Source organism: Artemia franciscana, chromosome 10, assembly GCF_032884065.1.
Source record: "Artemia franciscana chromosome 10, ASM3288406v1, whole genome shotgun sequence".
NCBI classification, from domain to species: Eukaryota; Metazoa; Arthropoda; class Branchiopoda; order Anostraca; family Artemiidae; genus Artemia; species Artemia franciscana.
In genome coordinates this window covers 31,034,336-31,055,882 of record NC_088872.1, presented here as the reverse complement: position 1 = coordinate 31,055,882, position 21,547 = coordinate 31,034,336, and the positions used below count along the sequence as shown (strand labels likewise).

The following is a 21,547-nucleotide window of genomic DNA, read 5'->3' as shown; positions in this document are numbered from 1 at the left end:
CTTCTTTCTAAATGTCAGTCAAATAAATGAGCCTGATGTTACTTTTCCTACGTAATGAAACAAAACGGTTGAGTGTTAAGACTGCTTTATCAAAACCATTCTAAATGGAACGAATACAAAAACTAGGGCTGAAGAAGAGCAGATTTCCCAAAATGTTGTTTGGAAAAGAAACAAAATCAACTGATTATCACAGTATAACGTGGCAATATTTTTAGTAACAAACGCTGGAGCTAAGATCTAAATCAGCTCTTAGAACAAATTACAAAGACGAGAAAGAAAAACTTAATTATACACTGCACTGCAGGTACGTGACATGTTTTTGTTTTTAAACTCCCAAGTACTGAACAAACATAAGCAATATGAGCATCGTTGCATCAAGCCGCAATTGGTAAAAAATTAACCCAAATAATCATCAGTGAATTAAAATATACAGTAGATAATCATATCAACTAGTCTAAATATGACAAGAAACGGTAAAACAATTAAACGACACTTTCGTCCGCTGGTCTTGAATTCAGATCACTCTCAACAAATGATTCATTTACTCCGATATACATAAATATCAGAAACAAGAAAATTATTCAATGACGGATTTTTACTTCTTTACTTAAAACAATATGCTTAAAAGAATGGATCATTAATAAACAGCTAAATTATTAGTAATATACGCAATATATTATCAGAGAAAAATTGACACCAATATCGAGAATAACCAGCGTCACTTAAATCGAACTCGTAGGAAAAGAGACTAAATCATCAATCAGTTTAAAATTGCAACAATTACAATGTTAACGCAATTACAGCTGACCTACTTAAATAAGCAACCGACGATAAGAATTATAAACTCGCACTTCATAGATTTGAGGCAGGAAAGGCTTCCCCTATTATTTTATAAACTTAGCAGTTATACATGACGGTTAAATTTACCACGTTATCTGACGACAATGAATTAAAACCACCTTTAAAACTCTTTTGATATTACCACACATGGATATCAAACGCTGATTAGTTAATACACGTAGCACTTTGAATAAATGTATTTATTATACGCACTTTTCGCATATGATATTACCCTACAAACAACATTTTGAATGAAATACTAGCAAAAAAAAAAAATCATTAAGATAAACATCCCCAATGGTAAAACCAGCATTCACGAGCAAGACAATTTATAAATTGAAGAACTAGCAGATAGGGGGCAAAAAAGCAAATGCAAGTGGCAATAGCACTGACAAACCAATAAAATAAAAACGAAAAGTAGCACTTTTTATTACTGAACCAAGTAAGCACAAAATAGGACTGAAACTAAATACAGAACAGAAAAAAAGAACACAAATATGAACAGTCGAAACACTGATTACACTTTTAATTATCTACGATTGATGATGAGTAGCCTAAACACCACTTAGGATTAACTGGGTATTAAACACAAAACTACACTTACAAACTCGTTGAATCAATTATTTATACCCTTATACCACTGACTGAGTCAGTCCACAAACAATCTAAACCTGAAAGCAACACTAGAGAGAAGTAAAGTCATTGAAATAAGACAATCTGAAAAAACTTCAAACACCAAAGCTACAATACAACTGTTTGCTGACAATCAAGTCCATCTAAGAGGCAACGTGTCTTAGGGGACACTGTAGCCGGGATAGGCTGATGCTTGACCACCATAATAACTTGCTTGGGGTGCTGCACTACCACCGTAACCAGCCGGATATCCAGTAGGCTGATTTGGGTAAGGTCCAGTGGCTGCAGCAGTAGAAGCTTGGCTTGCTTTCAGCTGAGCTTCAATGGCCTCAGCTTCCTTAAATTTCCCAATACTTTTATAATATTCAATCCATTGCTGACTATAATCTGGTTGACCACCGGCACCCTGTGCTGGTGCTGCAGCAGCAGCAGCAGGAGCAGCGGTAGGACCCTGAGCTGCTGTTTGAGCAGCAGGATTTACACGAGTTTGACTTTTGGCATGCTGTTCAAGCATCTCAGCTTCTTTATGCATACCCATACTTCTATAGTATTCTATCCATTGTTGAGTAAAATCTTGTTGCGCACCAGTTGAAGCAGGGGTAGGGGTTGGAGTAGGCTGTGGTTGAGCTGCAGCTGGTGCTGCAGGTGCACCCTGAGGGGCATTTTGACCATAGTATTGTTGGTAGTATGCAGCCCAGGCAGCTGCGTTGGGGTCATTAGGTGGATTACCTGGCTGCTGACCTTGCCGAAAATCTGGATAATTACCTCCCCAATTTTGGGCAGGAAAGTTTTGACCAGGAGGGCCACCTTGCGGTCCTGGGCCTCCAGGACCACCAGAAAATTGAGTTGGAGGAGGAGGAGCAATTCCCAATTTCTCTGCCATCAATCTTTTGGCATGATCAATTTGTTCTACAGTGCCTCGAATAACGAATATTTTTTCATTGGCATTTGGAGGTGGATTTTTGTCAATCTCACAATGGGCACCAGCAGTCATATTAATCCATTTAATAGTTTCTCCACCTTTTCCAATAATTATGCCACATTTATGGGCAGGTACTACAAAGGTGCTAGTGACAGGTTCTCTCCCGTTCCTAGGACCAGGACCAGGACCCCCTGGTCCCATTGGCCCACCCATCGGTGGACCATAGCCATCCCAATTGCCTGGAGGTCCTCCAAATCGACCCGCAGGCATGGGACCGCTGCCCCTTCCACGGCCTGATTGTCGATCTCTAATCATTACTGACTCGACGAGGTCTTCAATCCTCTTACGTGCTTCTTGACATTGATTAGGGGTGCCAGTCAAATGACACATTCTATATTCTCCAGGTCCATTTTCATCGTCTTTTTGGAACTGCACTCTGGCACCAGTTTCATTTTGAATACGATTTATCATTTCACCGCCCTTACCTATAACAACACCAACAGCAGAGCGATGAACAGGAACTTGAATAGCCTCGGGTCCACCAAATCCGGTAGGACTGCTGAACTTTGGTCTACCCCCAAATCCACCACCGTCCATTTCTTTATCAGCCATTAGATCGTAAACCATTTGTCTTGCCATTTCTACCTTATGAGGATCTCCCATAATGCGTAAGGGTTTGTCAGCATCAGGGCTAGAATTCTCTTGAAGGATAAACATTTTTGCACCAGTCCTCTCCATTAGCTGTTTAATGGTTTCTCCTCCTTTACCAATAACGAGGCCAACTTTATCTTTGGGAACCATTATCTCAACCTGCCCACCTCCACCTCCTCCTGTGTTACCTCCTCCCATTGGATTGCCCATAAAAGTGGGTGGTCCACCCATTACAGCACCATTTTGAACACCAGCATTATGGGCTGTAATAATACTCATTATCATATCTTTGCAACGTTGGATTGATTCTGGTGTACCAGTCAATGTACAACCTCTGTCTCCAACGCCGTTGCTGTCAGGGGCCATCTGGATTTTACAGCCAGTCTCAGCTTGTAGTCTTGAAATGGATTCACCTCCACGTCCAATAATCAGACCTACAAGCTTGTCAGGAACACTGATGTCTTCACTTCTTTGGCCTCCTACAAGATTTAGAAACACTTAGAGTGAACACGAAATGTGCATAGATTCAGAAATTAAAAAAAAACAACAGGTATCTTTTTGTAGTGTGCACTAACATAACTGCATAATATGATAGTAAAAAATGCAGAAAGACAAAATATGACTGACTTGAGGAAAAAACTCAAGTTCCAAGAAGTTTTCAATGAGCTTTTAACACATCGGAATTTTTTTTTCATTGAATTAATTTCCATTACAATACAAACAATATTTACAGAAAAGATTCGAAATCTTTGAAAATGATGTAACGTTTATAATTCATGTAAAAGATCGTGTTTAATTGTGCAATATATGAATAAATAGCCAAAACTATCCCCAAATTGCTTGGAAAACTTTAAAACGATTTATTATATGCTGAAGTTCCCTACTGTTCAAAGGTGGCCACAGATTTAGAGAAATGCAATTGAAAATGAGACACAAAACAGTATAGGAGAGATGAGCTTGAAAAAACATCATAAATGAAAATGTGAAAGAACAAAAGTTTCTGTTAAACAGGAGAGGCTTAGGTTATACTTCATCAAAGTAATGTAAAAGAAAGTATTTGCCATTGGGCAGCCAATTGTATAAACCACAGGAATAATTTTGAGCTAAGGAATGGCTAGTAATCAGGTAGTTCAGAAAAAGAAAAGGAAATGGAAATATTTGCTCAGGAAAAAAAAGCCTCTTTATTTTCTTGTTCTTTAAAAAGCGCATCAGAAATGCAATGACACTAAAATTTTGGCTTACTGACAATCCTTTTCTGTTAGTAAATTCCGAACAACCTTGGCACTGTTTTTTACAATTTACTAGTAAAAATTACCTACATTGATTTGAAATTTGTAACGTACACTTAAAACATAAAAAACAAGAGAGATCATTCTTCCATAACGTTGACCACCCTCCCAGAATATGTTCACAAACCAAGCTCTAGAAATGATTACCACGTTCTTGACTCAACCATAATGTTGAGCACCTTTGCAATATTTATAGTATTCACAAAAAAGGCTTGAAGACAATGAGAAAAACGGGAGTTGTTTTTGAAGTAAGTCATAAACATAATTAGAACACTTTTTGGAAAAATACTTTCGTTAAAGAATATGAGGCTAATTTTCACGTTAAAGAGGATAAAAATCATAGCAAATTTTTAACAATCATCCATAAAACTCAACAATCACAAAATGCAGACAGGTCAGGCGAAATGCTAATCTTAAAGGCATATAAGAAGCACGAGACAATCTTTCGTGGAATATTCAATATATTAGTCCTATTTTATAATGATCCTACTTTAGTATCCCATTGAGGCATGCTTTTTCTTTCCCAGTGAAAAATTATTTACCAAACATTAATATTTTAACAAGCAAAATCAAATGTAGTTGCCACTCATATTATTCAGCACTAATTTGGAAGTTTTTGAATTGCATTAAGCACAAATAACCTACGCACATCAAGAAATTCAAGAAATTAGACAAATGTATGTACAGGTTTAGATGTTAAGAGGTACATTACAAACCTGTCAATGGTGCAGCCATATTTGGTATAATGTTGCCGTTTTGCAGGGCTCCAAGACCGCCATCACTCATGGTTCTTTTTGGATCTGGATTTAATTTCTCCTCCAACGGTCTTTTTAGGCCTCCGTTGGCCTCTGGGTTCTGAATTCGGTTGATTTTGATGGTAAGACTCTGCAGCTGGAAATAAAGACTAAATAAAACTCAATCCCTCATATTAAAAGATATTAGCAGATCCAAATTTTAGTACAAAATATCTTACAAACTTGGCAGTCAAATCGTCCAAGAATAATTTGCAAGTACCAACAATTATTCATGGAATAAAAGAGAATATTGCAGAATGGACAAAACGTCCATGGTAGACGAATACCTCAATTTTAAATATTATATTACATTTATTAGCAATGAAATACCAAAAATGCTTGAATCCTGCAGGATTGAAGAATCTTTTCCAAAAATGTTATCAATATGTTGTGTTTTCCTCTCAAACATCCTTATCGGTTGTAATGCAAGCCAGCTTAGTCATAATGGTTTGCAAGCAATTTATGCCTGGTTTGTGTATAACAAATTAAAGCCTATTGAATCTTGACTAGTGGTTTCATAAAAAAAATTGAGTATGAGCCTCCTTTTACTATATCCCTCCATAAAAAAGGGGAACACAGTTATACAACAGAAATTTTGAATTGTTAAGGACACAACTAATCCTTACGCAGTATAGGCTTTTATGAGAAATATTCACCCAGAAGGTACAGACTTCAAGTGGGAGCTAGATGAATGTTACACATATTTGTAAAGTATCTTACTTCAGCCAATATTGCAGCAATGAAATGAATGACCATTTTAAAGGACACCACTTTGTGAGTGATAAATTAAGATTGATTAGATCTCATTTGATTAAACTAAGATTGGTAAGGTGAGCATAAGTTTGATTCAGAAAGTATGCTGATTTTGAAGAGTGCGAGAGGATAGGACTCATTTTGGTTCCACTGAGATTTTTTTTTTATTTGGTAACTGGTAATATAATGTTGTAGGGGGGCGAGAAGGATCAGAGGAGGGGGATATATTTTTTTCGGACAGCGTATATAATTTTTAATTTTGTTTTTTCCTCCTCAAACATGCAGGTATGTGTTGGAATATGAAAGTGAGCACTGACTTCTTTTAGTTATGACTGGGTGCACTTGATATCTTCTTGTGACCTTTTTTCTCAGGATTAAAGAGTTGCTCTTAGTTCTATAATAAAGAATATTACATGCCCTTGAACAATATAAGCATATTCTTGTTTCTGAAGGAACTCTAGCTAGCTACTATCTAGCTGGTCTTCTACTTTTATTGTCCTCATTCCTGTATGTGTCACTCCAATGGATATTAGCAATGAGCTGAAGGGCATATCTTTGGAATCTGAGAGCAATAATACATTTTTTTGGAGACCAGCAGATTAATATCGACAACCTTTAAACAGGGGTCGACCGCAACTATGCCCCCCAAAAATGTGACTACCAAGAGCTACTCTGAGCACAGTCATATAAACTACACGGGTCCTAATTACTGCCTTATGATCAGCATCGCCTTCTAAAGGCCCGTGAGGTTACAGACAAGAAGGCTGGAAGTATTAATTTATTTTCTCATACAAAAAGAGAACTTTAATGAAGTCACAACGTCGATTAAAGTACAAGGAACAAACAACCTTAGTAGAGCAGAATTTTTGAACGTTTAGGAACAGGAATAAATCGTACGATTGACGTCTATCAGTAAGTGTGACAAATAACTGGTAGAATTACACCTAAGATAATTAGCGTCATCACTTCTGATTTCCTCTTCAAAACAAGTAAGCTTCCAGCATGCTTTGAGCCAGACCAGTGTTCAAAAAGTCCTTCTCTTCTAATGCTTTTTTTCGGACGTTCTCCTGCTTCCTTAAGAATAGTATCACAAATTTCTTTCTTCTGTTCAGCCATCTCTTTTTTTTTTTACTGTATTTTGCTTCCTCTGGACCAGGTCCTGTACTGTCAATTCGGCATATTTCTTTTCAACTTCAAGATTTTCTTTTTCCAATTCATCCTGTTTATGACCAATAAAGTAAAGTTCATTGCCAATTCTAACCGATATGGCCAAACACAGCAGCTTCTTTGTGATCGGTACAATTTCGGGTTTGTTCTTATAATTGCTCAGAGCAACAATTCTTTAGCGTTTAGGGTCCTCTCCTCTGTACGGGATTACATATCAAAAAAATGGTCTTAGAACATCAGGAGAGGATGAACGGAAATTGAAAGTTTTAGCGTCCTTTTTAAGCAACCAAAAAGATTGAAGGGCAACTAGCCCACCTCCCATGCCCTTTTCCCTCAAAATCGGCTGATCAAAACTTTGAGATAGCCATTTTATTTAGTATAGTTGAAAAGTCCCAAAACTATGCTTTTGGAGATAAAAAGCCCCCTCTCCAGCCCCTGGAGATAGGTCTTAAAGTCATCAGTTCTCCTTTATTTATAGTTCCCCAAGGCCTAAGCTTTTCTTTATTTATTAAGTAATAAAATTATGGAATAGTAATCGTAAGACAATTAATGAAACAAAAAGGTTAGAAGAATTTCGAAAATAAAGTTAAGGAGAAAATGTATTCTAATTGGAGCGTGAAGTTATTATCTGTACTTATTATTTATATCTTACTTATAAAATTATCAAATAGCAGCAATACAATAATTAATGACATAAAAAGGTTTGAAGAATTTAGAAATTGAGTTATGGAAAAATTGTATTTCATTTTGGGGTTATAAGCTATTATTTGTAATTTTTACTTATATTATTTTTTTTTCTTCTTCAATTGTTGTTTGAGGTGCATGAAGGAGTATAGTGGATTAATTGGGTGGTTTTCTTTTCTTGTCATTACAGTGACTCTAGCAGTAACTCAGCAAGGAATTTTGTACTTGTACAATATATATATATATATATATATATATATATATATATATATATATATATATATATATATATATATATATATATATATTACATTATCAGTTTTTGTGGTACAATTAATTTGTGCTTATAACCAGTACTATTTTTTTCTATTACTGGCACACCCCTAGGACAACTTTCCTTTGCAAGTTCATGGGCAGGCTAGAAGATATTTGTGTTAGGAGTGGGTTTTCATAGGGATAATTTTCTGTTAAGGGAATTTCCAGGGGTGAAGTTTCCAGGAGAATTTTAAGAGTTCCTATACTAAGTTTCAAAGTTCCTAAGAGTTCAAGTTTCATTAAGATCCAGTCACCTATTTGTAAGATGAAGATACCTCAATTTTCATGATTTCCAAGATTTCCGGTTTCCCCCTCCAACTGTCCTAATGTTACCGGACCTGGTCAGGATTTAAAATTAGAGCTCTGAAGCACAAGATCCTTCTAAATATCAAATTTCATTAAGATCTGATCACCTGTTTGTAAGTAACAAATACCTCATTTTTTCTTTTTTCCGAATTCCCCCCCCCAACTCCCCCAAAGAGAGCAGATCCGGTTCGGTTATTCAGTCAGGTATCTTGGACTTGTGCTTATTCTTCCCACCAAGTTTCTTCCTGATCTTTACACTTTAAGCCTTTTCCAAGATTTCCAGTCCCCCCCCCCCCCAACCCCTCCAAATGACACTGGTCCAGTCGGGATTTACAAGGTCCTTCTAGCTTCAAATGTTTCACAATTGAACCTCTCCCCAACTCCCCCAAAGAGAGCAGATTCGTTCCGGTTATGTCAATCATGTATCTAGGACTTGTACTTATTTTTCCCACCAAGTTTCATCCAATCCCTCTACCCTAAGCATTTTCCAATATTCTAGGTTTCCCCCTCCAACTCCCCCAATGCCATTGGATCTGCTCGGAATTTAAAATAGGAGCTCTGAGACAAGATATCCTTCTAAATATCATATTTCATCAAGATCTGATCACCCATTTGTAAGTTGAAAACACTTCATTTTTTTTTTTAATTTTTCCAAATTAACCGTCCCTGATACACCTGCCAAATTTCATCGTCCTAGCTTATCTGGAAGTGCCTAAACTAGCAAAACCAGGACTGAGAGACAGACCGACAGAATTTACGATAGCTATATGTCACTTGGTAAATACCAAGTGTCATAAAAAGGAGACAAAGATACTTTTTTACTGGTACATCAAATGACTATTATGAAACAGTTTGTGGTAGTGAATTGTAAGTAAGGAGCAATTCAGTCCAATTGTAACCAAAATTCTAAAAAGAAGGGAAAATGATAACAATCTATACATCAAAAGAATTTGCTTTTTATATAGATTCCAAATATATAAGATTCATAAATTTAATGTGATCAATCAAAAGCTACAAGCAAGTATGTTTTTTTATTTATAAAAATGGTAAAACATCTCTAAATACCAACTTGATGGAATCTCTGGTTTTTCCATGTAGGGTAATATTTTACTCTGAGCTGGATTAATTAGCTTATAGACTATTATGCAGTTTGTTGATTTTATCCTGAGTTACAGCTATTTAAAAAAAAACTGCGAATTTAAAAATCAGCAATATATATTGCTTTTAGTGCAGTGCAAATAATGATTGCACTGATTGGAGTGCAAGAGGGAAAATTTCCCTCTTCATACATCTGGTAATTTCTGTTTGTATGAGTTTTATTAGAATGTCAATTTTATTTTGAGTACATTCTAAGTTCAGTTTTTTTTTTTTTTTTATTATGTCTAATATCCGTTTCTTTTAACTGTTTTAACTCTTATAATTGTGCTACAAGACAGACATCTTCCTTTTTCAATTATTTAGTTAATTTCTGTTTGTTTTAGTTTTATTCCTTGTAATTTCAAAGATCATTATTGGTTTCGTTTTTAATTATTAACTTGTTTCTTTTAACTATTCATTGATTATTTATAATAATGCCCTTTTTTTTACTCTGCTTAAGACATATTTTTCCTCTTTACTTTTGTTAAGAAAAAAGATTTTTTTTTTAACTTAATAACAGAAAATATGCATGAATATCAGGATTTTTTTATTTTTAGTAAATTTCAACTCTTTGCATTTGTTTTATGATCTTTTTTAAATGGGTTGCAACTGACGGAAACAAGAGAACAAATGTGTTTAAAAACATACCTTTAGACCAGTTTCAAACTGGCAAGTCCTCACAGTGGTCAAATTTCAGAAACTGCCCACTTTTCTAGCTCTAAATATGAAGTACCTGAAAAATACCTTTGGTTAAGAAGTGGAGTGTTAAGAGAGATGTGAATAGACATCAGCAATTCAATCTCACAATTTGTGACGTAGAATAACACTTTCCACAAGAAAACAAAGAAAAGAAAAATAATTTAGAAACCAAACAAGGATGATTTCCAACCAGAAGAAACAAAAAGACAAACCTAAGATTTTGGCATATTTCAGCTAAACTGCCATAAGCACTAAAAAAAAAAAAAAAAAAAAGAGAAAAAATATTAACTTTTTGAAGTTAATTACACAGAACCAAAAAATTGGGTAACTTTTAGGCTCCATTTAGTTTACTTAAAAAATGGCGTTTTTTCTATATACCCTTTTCTTCCCTTTTTTCGAGTGCTGATGACAGATTAGCACAAGAATTAACCAAAATACTTCACTTTTTCTTTTTTTTATTTGCAGAAAATTACTTTTTGATTTTTAATTTAATTTTCTTTTGTCAAACATCATATACGGTGATTGTGGTCTTAGAACATATTGGCAAATACTAATTATTGTTTGACTGTCCATTATTTTGCATTCTTAACTATACACTATTGACAGAGATTAAACCCAGGAAATCTTGATCTAATTTACCACTTTATGGTGCTCTCTACATCAGTCACTATCTATATCACTCTATATCAGTTATTACTGGACTGTAAAACTTGAATAAGTCTTAACATTGTCATAATATTCATTGTCTGTATCTATACTTTTTAATATTAACTTCTATCTTCAAACAAAACAAGACCAAGTTGTGTGGAATGAGATACAAACATTTAGATTTTCAGAAGTGTATTGTGGATATCATGAACAACTCGTGGATGTATACCAAATTGATACAAACACACACCAACAAAGTCTGACATCCAGACAGACCTAGACATAGTAATGATTCTGAGCATTGGAAGCAAAGAACTACACAAAGCATTTTTCAACTCTCATGCAACTATGTTTTCATACATAAATGTAAATTAACTCAAGCATTTAACAGCAGGTCATTTTCTATTCAAGTGTTCTATTCTTAAAAAAAGAAGCCACAACTGATTCTGAAATAGAAGTTGCAATATGGATTTCCTTATTAGCTCAAAAAATTCATTCTTGACTGCTTGGAGGCTGAGGTCTTGGGGTTTGATCCCATTCTCTCTCAAACAGTCCAGGTCATTGCCATATATGGAGTTCCTACAGTAATGTATGAAAAAACACTCATCTTCAAATGAAATTAAATACAAAAAAACAAATTTTTTCAACTGAAAGTAAGGAGTGACATCAAAACTTAAAACGCACAGAAATTACTTCGTATATGAAAGAGGCTGCTTCCTCATCAACGCCCCGCTCTTTACGCTAAAGTTTTTTACTGTTTTAGAAAGAAGAATTGAGAGAAAGAGTCAAACTTTAGCGTAAAGAGCGGGGCGTTGATGAGGAAGCAGCCTCTTTCATATACGAAGTAATTTCTGTGCGTTTTAAGTTTTGATGTCACTCCTTACTTTCAGTTGAAAAAACTTGTTTTTTGTATTTAATTTCTGAACGTTTTTGAATCAATACATGTTTTGATTTTGGCTCTCCGCAGAGGAATAATCAAAACGAAATTTGAAAATTTTTTTGGGGGGGGGGGGGGCTAAATGGCTTTCTCATAATTTTGATCGAATGATTTTGAGAAAAAAAGAGCGGGGGCGAAGCCTAGTTGCCCTCCGATTTTTTGTTTAATTAAAAAGGCAACTAGAACTTTTAATTTTTTACGAATCTTTTTATTGGTAAAAGATTTACGTAACTTATAAATTAGCTTACGTAAAGAACTTTTGTATTCTCATGTTTTTATTACATATATGAGGGGATTCGCCCCATCGTCAGTACCTCGCTCTTTACACTAAAGCTTAAATTTTATCCCAATTCATTAAGAATGACCCCTGAATCACAAAAGCCGTAGAATAAATAGTTGAAATTACTAAAAATACTTTAGCGTAAAGAGCTAGGTATCATAAGGAGGTGAGCCCCTTATATGGGTAATAATTTCTGTTTGTTTTAAGTTTTATTGCTGTTCCTTACTTCCAGCTGAAAAAGCTTTTTCACATTTATTTTTTATTTTATTTTTTTTAAATAATGCTAGTAAATCCTGCTCTCCCTTCATGGAAGTTTTCTTTTCCCATGACAAATTCTCGATGGAAAGTTCCCCCAGCATATCCCCCTCTTCTCAACCCCTCCCCCCAACCAAAAAAATCCTCCTGAAAACGCCTGTATACTTCCCAATAACCATTACTATATGTAAGCACAGGTCAAAGTTTGTAACTTGTTGCCCCTCCCACGGGGACTGTGGGGGAGTAAGTCGTCCCCAAAGACATAGTTATAAGGTTTTTCGACTACGCTGAATAAAATGGCTATCTCAGAATTTTGATCCGTTGACTTTGGGAAAATAATTAGCATGGGAGGGGGCCTAGGTGCCCTCCAATTTTTTTGGTCACTTAAAAAGGGCACTAGAACTTTTCATTTCCGTTAGAATGAGCCCTCTTGCAACATTCTAGGACAACTGGGTCGATACGATCACCCCTGGAAAAAAACAAAAAAACAAAACAAAAAAACAAATAAACACGCATCCGTGATCTGCCTTCTGGCAAAAAATACAAAATTCCACATTTTTGTAGATAGGAGCTTGAAACTTCTACAATAGGGTTCTCTGATACGCTGAATCTGATGGTGTGATTTTCGTTAAGATTCTATGACTTTTAGGGGTTGTTTCCCCCTTTTTTCTAAAATAAGGCAAATTTTCTCAGGCTCGTAACTTTTGATGGGTAAGACTAAACTTGATGAAACTTATATATTTAAAACCAGCATTAAAATGCGATTCTTTTGATATAGCTATTGGTATCAAAATTCCATTTTTTAGAGTTTTGGTTACTATTGAGCCGGGTCGCTCCTTACTACAGTTCGTTACCACGAACTGTTTGAAAAATTACAATTTCTATCAAGGAGCAGATAAAACTGCTGACAATTGTTTGTTATATCATAAAACTTTACTGACCATATTTTTCAATCAATTTGTATCCCTTATTGAAGGAAATTGTACCAAGGTTGACTATTCAAGACAAACAGCTAGGGTTCAAAAGTGTTCTGGATGAAAACAAATTTGACCCATCATTACAAACCTGCTTTTCAATGTAGATAAGGGTTACTTTTCTATTCTGAGAAGGGCTTGATCTATGAAGAGGTTTTGGTTATGGCATTTATAGCTATATTTTACTCAAAGTCCACAAATGCAGCAAAATCTCTTGTATTTTATTGTTATTGTACAATGTGTAGCATATACTCATGGCTTTTATATTCATTTCTATTCCTTTAGACCCTAATCTGACTAGAAATGACCCTAAGAAAAGTGTGCATCAAAGTGGGATAACCTCACCAATACTGTTCAATAAGTCTATAATAAAACTGCAGAACTTTAAAAAGAGGAATTAGAGTTAATGTGAATCAGAGCACATGTACTCAAATCATTCATGGAACAATTTGATCATATGTTTTGTAAAGTGAATTACATGTCTCTTGCTTCTATACTGTTTTTCATAAGTAATTTTACAGATAATAATAATAATAATAATAGCCTAACAAGAGTTCATTGTTAATCAGCAACACATTAGACAATCAATTAATCAAGCTTTCAATTAACATATCTTTAGGATATGTTTCTCTTAAAAAGACCTGGTTTTTTTCTTTATGTCATTTTATAAAACATCAATGAGCTTTGATGGCAATAATATGGAATAAGATGGTAAGAAGCACAATAGACGTCTGGAAAAAGGGTTGACACCCTTTGAACTACTTACTTATGGATAGTTTATGTTCCTTTTACAAGGTTTTTGGCATCTTATTTTTCAGCCGTCCTATGGTGTTAATGTTACAATGGAAAAAAATAATTTTGACATCATTCAATGAAGGACATTGAGTCTAATCTATCTACTGAATTTATTATTGACAAACTATGCACTCAAGTGGATATTACATTCAAAATACAACTAGGCTAACAATTTGTTTTTATACAAAAAGATGTGCATTATATTATTGAACATTTTCTTGAAGTCCCATATATATTGAATGGCTATACTTAGCCCCATTACAGGCATGGGACTCAATGGCTATTCAAAAATTTATATTTTGTAGAGCAATGAGTGGTACTACTATTTTGCCATTATAGTGTTTACTTCAATCTGGGAATGAATGCACACATTTACCATTGAAGTCATCCAAATTGCATCCCAGCCTCCTCTCAATAATGAGGCCAGAGATAGCATTTTTGACTATACAAAAGGTTGCTGGTTTTGGTTGGTTACCATTAGGGTAACAAACCCAGTAGTCAGAAAGCTAATCACCATTTCAGCAGTTAAACCCCACAAAATCTTGATTATACCACCAAGAAAGAAGATTTGGAGTTATCTGAACTTTTTTAGTAAGTGTGTGATTAGGTTCAATATATTAACAATATACAACTATATAAATTTTAAATGCACTTATCATCAAAAGCCAAGCTTAATTGTGGACAAACACTGCACTAGGGTAGGGATTCATTATAAATACTGTTTTATCAACACAAATGATTATGACTATAGAAGCATGGTTGAAATTTCAAATATATTGCTTTTCCAATTATTATTTGTAACAGGCCAGTCCTACAAGCCAGCTTTCTTTTCCATCATTTTACATAACTAGTACTTCTTCCTACTATGATACAGTTTGTCATAAATAACCACCTACAGGTTTAAAAAAAGAAAAAAAAGCAAATGAACTAACTGAGCAGTATACTTTATAGCCTAAGACATTACCTGGTACCAGGGTTGTATCAAGGATTTTTTCCAGGACGTTTCACACATTTTTTTTGGGGGGGGGGGAGGAATTACTCAAAAACCTTAAAACAAGTAAATTTTTTGTTTATATCCATTTTCGTCATGTTTTTACAAGTTGGACAAACATTGGGGGGGGGGGTAAGACCCCCTACCCCCTGAGGATATAGCATTGTCTGGCACATATTTACACAATTTTATTACTGACTGCTGGGCAAAGTAAAACCATTTTACTTGTAAACTCATCCCCCCCAAACAATTGTCCCATGTGCAGTCCTAACTAGTATATTTCCCATGTTTTATATGTTATGTTTATTCTTGTTTTCTATGTGAATGTCCTTTACATGTTAAAAACATACCTGACAAAAATTTTGATTGCAAAGAATTTCAGATCTGATGGATGCTGAATATTATTAAAAACAAATTATAAATGCAAATAGCAATAGAAGTAAATATGATAATCTGATTGATAGAAATATCCTATGATGCTGCATATTTTAAAGTGAAAATTTAGTTGTTTAACTGTTTTTCCCTTTATAATTTTGTGCAAACCTAGGGTAAGATACTCTCACTTCCCAACAAGTCTAGTCCTAGATATCAGCTATCTAAACATATATGCCTCATTTATAGGAAAGATACTTTTAAATGAAGATATATGTTCAAGATTAGGCACTGGCAGAGTACTAGGTGTCTTGCCCTACTGTCTATATTTATGACAGATACCCAACATTTTAATTGAAGTGTTTGTTTCAGATTAGGTATGCTACTGTCTGTATGCTGGGCATATTAATGTTGAAAAGTGCAAGGTTCTCTATTTTGGAAGAAAAAACCCACAATGACAACCAATATCCAAGAGTACCTCAGAGAGAGATTTGTGGTGTTATGGATGAAGATCCAAAATTCAACCACGATACCCATGCTGCAGTAGTAGGGGCTAACCAGACTCTTATCATCAAGCAAACAATAGTGACTAAGATCTATAAAAGCCTGGTGAGACCTATACTGGTGTATGGAATGTTTTTTGCCATGACAATTAATAAAACAGACCAGAATGCTGTTGAATCTGTTCAAAGACTGACAACAAAATGTATAAATAATCTCAAAGATAAAGGGTATAGATATCAACTGCAGAACCTGAAGCTACCAACTCTAACATACCATCAATGCAGAGGCAATATGATAATGACCTAAAAGTTAATAAAGAATGATGGCAAAGATATGTTTGACCTGCCCAGTCATCAAGTACCAGAGGTCATTCTCAGCAAAGCTGTTCTGCAAGAGTGCCAAGACAAGAAAAAGAAATAATTTCTTCTACAACTGAACTGAATTGTAGGTCTGTAGAACAGCCTAAGCAAGAGGAAAGTGGAATCTACAACAATTGATAGCTTCAAATCTTCACAAGGACTGGGCAACAAAACCATGGCTCACTCAATGAAATGCACCCAATGTCCAGTGGCATAAACTCAATTTATTCATAATGCTAGCAAGTGCAATTTAAGGTAAATATTGTCTTATATTCATTGGGAAGAAGGGAGAGTTTGAATTTGTGAGTGTAAGGAGTATTAAATTCAGAGACTAAAAACCATTTAATTGCCTAGTGTGTTCACTTTGTCTCTATATCAGTAATGGCATCAAGTAAATATTAATCTAATATTTAGGCACTAGGAGGGAGACTGGGAGGAATTAACAATCAAGATCCAAAACCATTTTTGCTTTTGTAGAGCATTGACAGGTTTGAATAATATATTAGCCTCCTAGTGCCTAGGAGCAGAATAAAACTGCTTTGTTATTGATTTGAATATTAGACTAGCCTGAAGAGTTATGCACTGAAGGGTAGGCCAGCATGGCTTTGGATCCTTCTTATTATTTTTCTTTGACAGGGTCTAGACTCCTATTATTTCAAAATCTACCTCAAAATCTTTAAAATATACTTTGCTAATCTATATCTTATAATTCTAGTAAGTGATAATTGTGATAGCTAAAAAATAAACATATTTAGGACTAAAACAGTTTTCATCATGAATCTAGATATAGCCTATTGTTCATTTGTGTTTTGCAAACTTTTTTAACCCCCTCCCCCCCAAATTGGTGAATTTGTAGTTTTCAACACAATTTAGCTAGGATGAAAGTGAATACATCACTTGATGCCTTTATTTATGTTCTTTCATAACTTAGTAGTTACTTTTACAAGAAATTATAGGTGTTGAGCCCTGAATTGGGCCTGAGAGGTAGACCAACCAGGAGCAAACCAAAGTTCAAAATTGTTTCTAAAACACTGTCTAAAGCAGAAAATCCCTAATTACAGCTGGTGTAGAAAAGGTAATTGTTATTTCCCTTAGTCTTAAAAGTGAAATCTTATTTTGTAAATACAATTGAAAGAAGTTTTTGTAAGACCCTGAAACCCCTTGAAAATGATATCACAAAAACCAATAGGCTATTTTAAGGGGTTTCTGGCCTTTCAATAAATCCTGCAAAATTGTTTTTATGATAACAGTTTATTATTGAGTCTAATGAAAATAATAATTAAGTCCTACTATTCCTGAAACATCTATAGGCTATTTTTATATGAACATATTTCTCTCTAGCCAGTTTTGGTAAAATTTTAGTTAATTGACTTCTTGCTATCTCGGAAAGGGTTTAGGTTAGGAAAATCAAACTTTCAGGGATGGGTCTACAGGCTAAAGTATGTCCTGGGAAGGTATTTTTAAGTGCACACCTCTACTCCTTCTCCCTCTAGAGGGCCCTGAAATTTGGGTACATGACAGGTCTATACCTAATGAAATTTTGACAAAACAACATTTTAACATTAATTTTCAGCTACTAGTTGCTTTTTCTCTGCCTTTAGTTCTGAAAATGCAATTCCTGTTATTTGAGTAGAATTTTGAGCCATATCAATATTTTTTATTTATTTAGGAAATATATTTGCAAATCTTTAAAACCTTATAAAATGGAATTGAGCAAAGTTATGAAGCTGAAAACAATTTTGTTGTACTTCAATTAAGCGGAAGATCTATTTTGCAAAGTTTCACTTTTATAACACACATATTTTTAAAGGTCATCAAAGGTCAGGGCCCTCTAGAGGGAGAAGGAATGGAGGTAGTTGCTTCAAAACACCTTCCCAGGACATACTTTAGTCTGTAGATTCACCCCTGAAAGTTTAATTTTCATAACCTAAACCCTTTCTGAGATAGCAAGAAGTCAATTAACTAGAATTATACCTTTTAAAGATATCCAAATACATTTTCTAAATTGCCCAGAATTCTACTCAAATAACAAGAAATGCATTTTGAGAACTAAAGGCAGAGACAAATGTAAAACAGTTCAAAATAGGGATGAAACCTTTTCATTGACAGTGAACAGATATAAAATTATTTAACTAGATATTTTGACCCTGTCTTAATCCTGTCTCTTGCATGAGTGCAGAACAGAAATAGTATACCCACTCTCAAAACTCATTAGACTATCTCTTGATAGCTCAAAGCGTCCTGCTGAGTGGAAAGTGGCATATATTACCCCCATTCACAAAAAGGGAAGGAAAGATTATGTGGAAAATTACCAGCCTATTAGTATAACCTCTGTTGTTGTTAAGCTTCTTGAATGTATTGTCAACAAAGCAGTTATTGAGCATCTTGATCAGAATCATCTTCTTAACAGCTCTCAACATGGTTTCCAATGCGACAGATCAGTTGACACTAATCTGCCAGAGTCATATGACTATATTACAAAACTACTGGAGCTGGGAATCCCTGTTGACATGATCCTCATTGATATTTCAAAAGCATTCAACAAAGTTTGTCATAGGAGACTTGAGCTTAAGCTACAATCTATTGGTTTGGAGGAAAAAATTCTTAAATGGATTCTGGATTTCTTGAGGAATTGTGTTCAGCATGTAAGACTGTTTGATGCAGATGGCAATCCTATTCTATCCTCCTCTCAGAATGTTATAAGTGGGGTTCAACAGGGTAGTGTTCTTGGTCTCACCATGTTCAATATTTTCATAAATGATGCTCCTCTAGTGCTCAAAAGCAGGATGATGTTATATGCTGATGATTCCAAGGTAATTGATCCAGCTAGCACTCTTGAAGATACTTCCCAACTTCAAAATGACCTTGATCTCCTTAGCATGTGGGTGAAATCTTGGCTACTTACTTTCAATGTGTCAAAATGTCATGTTTTATACTTTGGGCACAAGAATATCAATACAACTTACTCTCTTTATGGTCAGCTCCTTTATCCAGTGTTGGAAGAATGTGACCTAGGAGTAATTGTTGACAATGATCTTAAATTTAGCACTCATGCAAAGAAGGCAGCAGCATCAGCTAGCTCATCACTAGGGCTCATAAAAAGAACATTTTCCTCCCATTCTCCTAAAATTCTGAGCCTTTGTATAAAGGACTTGTTAAGCTGAGGCTTGAGACAGGCATGGTCCTTGCATCCCCCTTTTTCAAAAAAGATGCTAAAATTCTTGAAGATGTCCAGAGAAGAGCTACTAAGATGGTGAGTGGACTGCATGAGCTCCCTTAACTTACAAGGCTATGCAAGCTGAAACTCCAAACACTGGTTTATAGAAGAAGATAGGGTGATGTCATTCTGGTTCATAAACTTATTAATTCAAAGGCAGTTCCTGGTCTTCTTCCTCTGGCATCTCAGGATTCTTGTACAAGGGGACATAACTTGAAGTTATCCAGGCATTCCTCCTCAAAGCAGCAAAGCACCCATTTTCTTACCAACCATGTTGCCAACCTCTGGAACAAATTACTGCCAGATACCATTGCTGCCCAAACCACAGACAGCTTTAAGAACCATCTTGACAACAAATGGTCAAAAAAAGAATGGAAGTATAACTGGGAAGCACTCAAATCAGCAACATCAAACCACTAGTCAAGTGTATGTATTAAACTATGTGTTATGCGTTATCAACTCTGGAGTTTCTACAAGGAAAAATCCTTATATTGCTCCAAGCTGCAATTTAAGGTATATGTGTTTGAAATATCCAGTTAAATAATTTTATATCTGTTCACTGTCAATTAAAAGGTTTATCCCTATTTTGAACTGTTTTACTTTTGTCATGGAAAGGAAGTGTAGTCTTTCAAGTTATCTAAAGGCAGAGAAAAAACAACTAATAACTGAAAATTAAGGTAAAACGTTGTTCTGTCAAAATTTCAATAGATATAGGCTTGTCATATGTGCAAGTTTCAGGGCCCTCAAGAGGAAGGAGTGGAAGTGGGTAATTTAAAATACCTTCCAAGCATATACTTTAGCCTGTAGACCCATCCCTGAAAGTTTCATTTTCCTAACCTAACCCCTTTCCAAGATAGCCAAAAGTCACTACACTAGAATTTTACCTAATTTTAAACTAAATTGTCATTTCTCCCATAAGCAATTATTGAATTAAGAAAGAGCATAAAGACAGGCATCAAGTGAGATATTCCCTTTCATCCCATCTATATTACATTGAAAACTACAAAATTTACCTGGATTACTCCAAAATGGTAAGAAATTTTCCTTATAAGGGTATTATTCATTTCTTGTAATTCTAAATATATAATTCAAGATAAACTATATGTTTAACCTTTTGGAGAAGGATTAGAGGGAACAAGAAATGAATTGAATGTTATATTTGGATTAGGGATGAAATTCCAATTCTAGAGGTATGTCTAGGCTATTAGCCTACTTAGCAGTCAAAATTATATCAATCTAGAAATTAAACAATCCTGCTTGTTAGCACTAGAAGAAAAATTGGCTAATATATTTACTCCTATAATATTCGGAAGTTCAATTGCAACATGTTGATCCTATTTCATAGTTGGCTAAATTTTTTCTTGGATAAGCTGAAGCTAACAGCACACCTTAATACTTTTACATTATGTATCAAAACTTTATTGAACTTACTCCCATTCATACGGTTAACTTAAAAGAATAGGATTTTACTTACGGTTAGCCTTGTCTGCTGAAATAGTATGTTATTCAGATTCTAAATTTTCAACTGACCACGCTAGAAATGGCTGCCCGAAGTGATGAAAAGGATAACAGTTAATAATTTAATACGATATTGAAATCCTTAAAAACCTTCAATGCGTCTACGTTTGGTATTTTCTTAAACCGCTGTTTAGGTCAGATAGAAATGGTGTGAGATACTTAAGATATAGTTTATGTTCTTATACATACATATAGTTATGGTGTGAGTTATGTACAGTTTATTTACAGTAAATAAAGTAAGTTTTCAAAGCAAACATGAACAGGAAAAAAATAATGTACATCTGGCATGAAGCCCTGTCTTCGTCATAGCAATTTCAGACGAAGTTGGCTTAGTGAAAACAGCTTCCGTCCATTAGTTTTGACTTTTAATTAAAGTCCTGTTCTCATTATGATTTTCGAAAGCGAAGTCGGCTGAATAAAAACTATTGTTTATTCATTGAAAAAGAGACTTTTTCTATAAGAAAAAAAAACACTTCAAATGTACCTGATTTGCCTTTTTGAGCCTTA

General features: G+C 34.8%; 1 protein-coding gene across 1 annotated transcript; it reads right to left on the bottom strand.

Annotated features, from left to right (window-relative positions):
• Nucleotides 1-68: 68 nt before the first annotated feature.
• Nucleotides 69-21,097, bottom strand: LOC136032065 (far upstream element-binding protein 2-like). The gene is made up of 4 exons (XM_065712184.1): nt 20,997-21,097; nt 10,140-10,224; nt 5,052-5,226; nt 69-3,525 (listed from the first exon to the last, which is right to left on the bottom strand). The coding sequence occupies exons 3-4, from the start codon at nt 5,119-5,121 to the stop codon at nt 1,634-1,636; spliced, it is 1,962 nt and encodes a 653-aa protein (XP_065568256.1). The 5' UTR covers nt 5,122-5,226; nt 10,140-10,224; nt 20,997-21,097; the 3' UTR covers nt 69-1,633.
• Nucleotides 21,098-21,547: the final 450 nt, after the last annotated feature.

What these genes read in the sequence shown, in the direction of transcription:
- LOC136032065 (XM_065712184.1), bottom strand. Translation starts at nt 5,121, where the DNA reads ATGAGTGATGGCGGTCTTGGAGCCCTGCAAAACGGCAACATTATACCA. An exon ending in TATGGCTGCACCATTGACAG is followed by an intron (nt 3,526 to 5,051) that starts GTTTGTAATGTA and finishes TAAATCTTGTAG; the next exon opens with GAGGCCAAAGAAGTGAAGAC.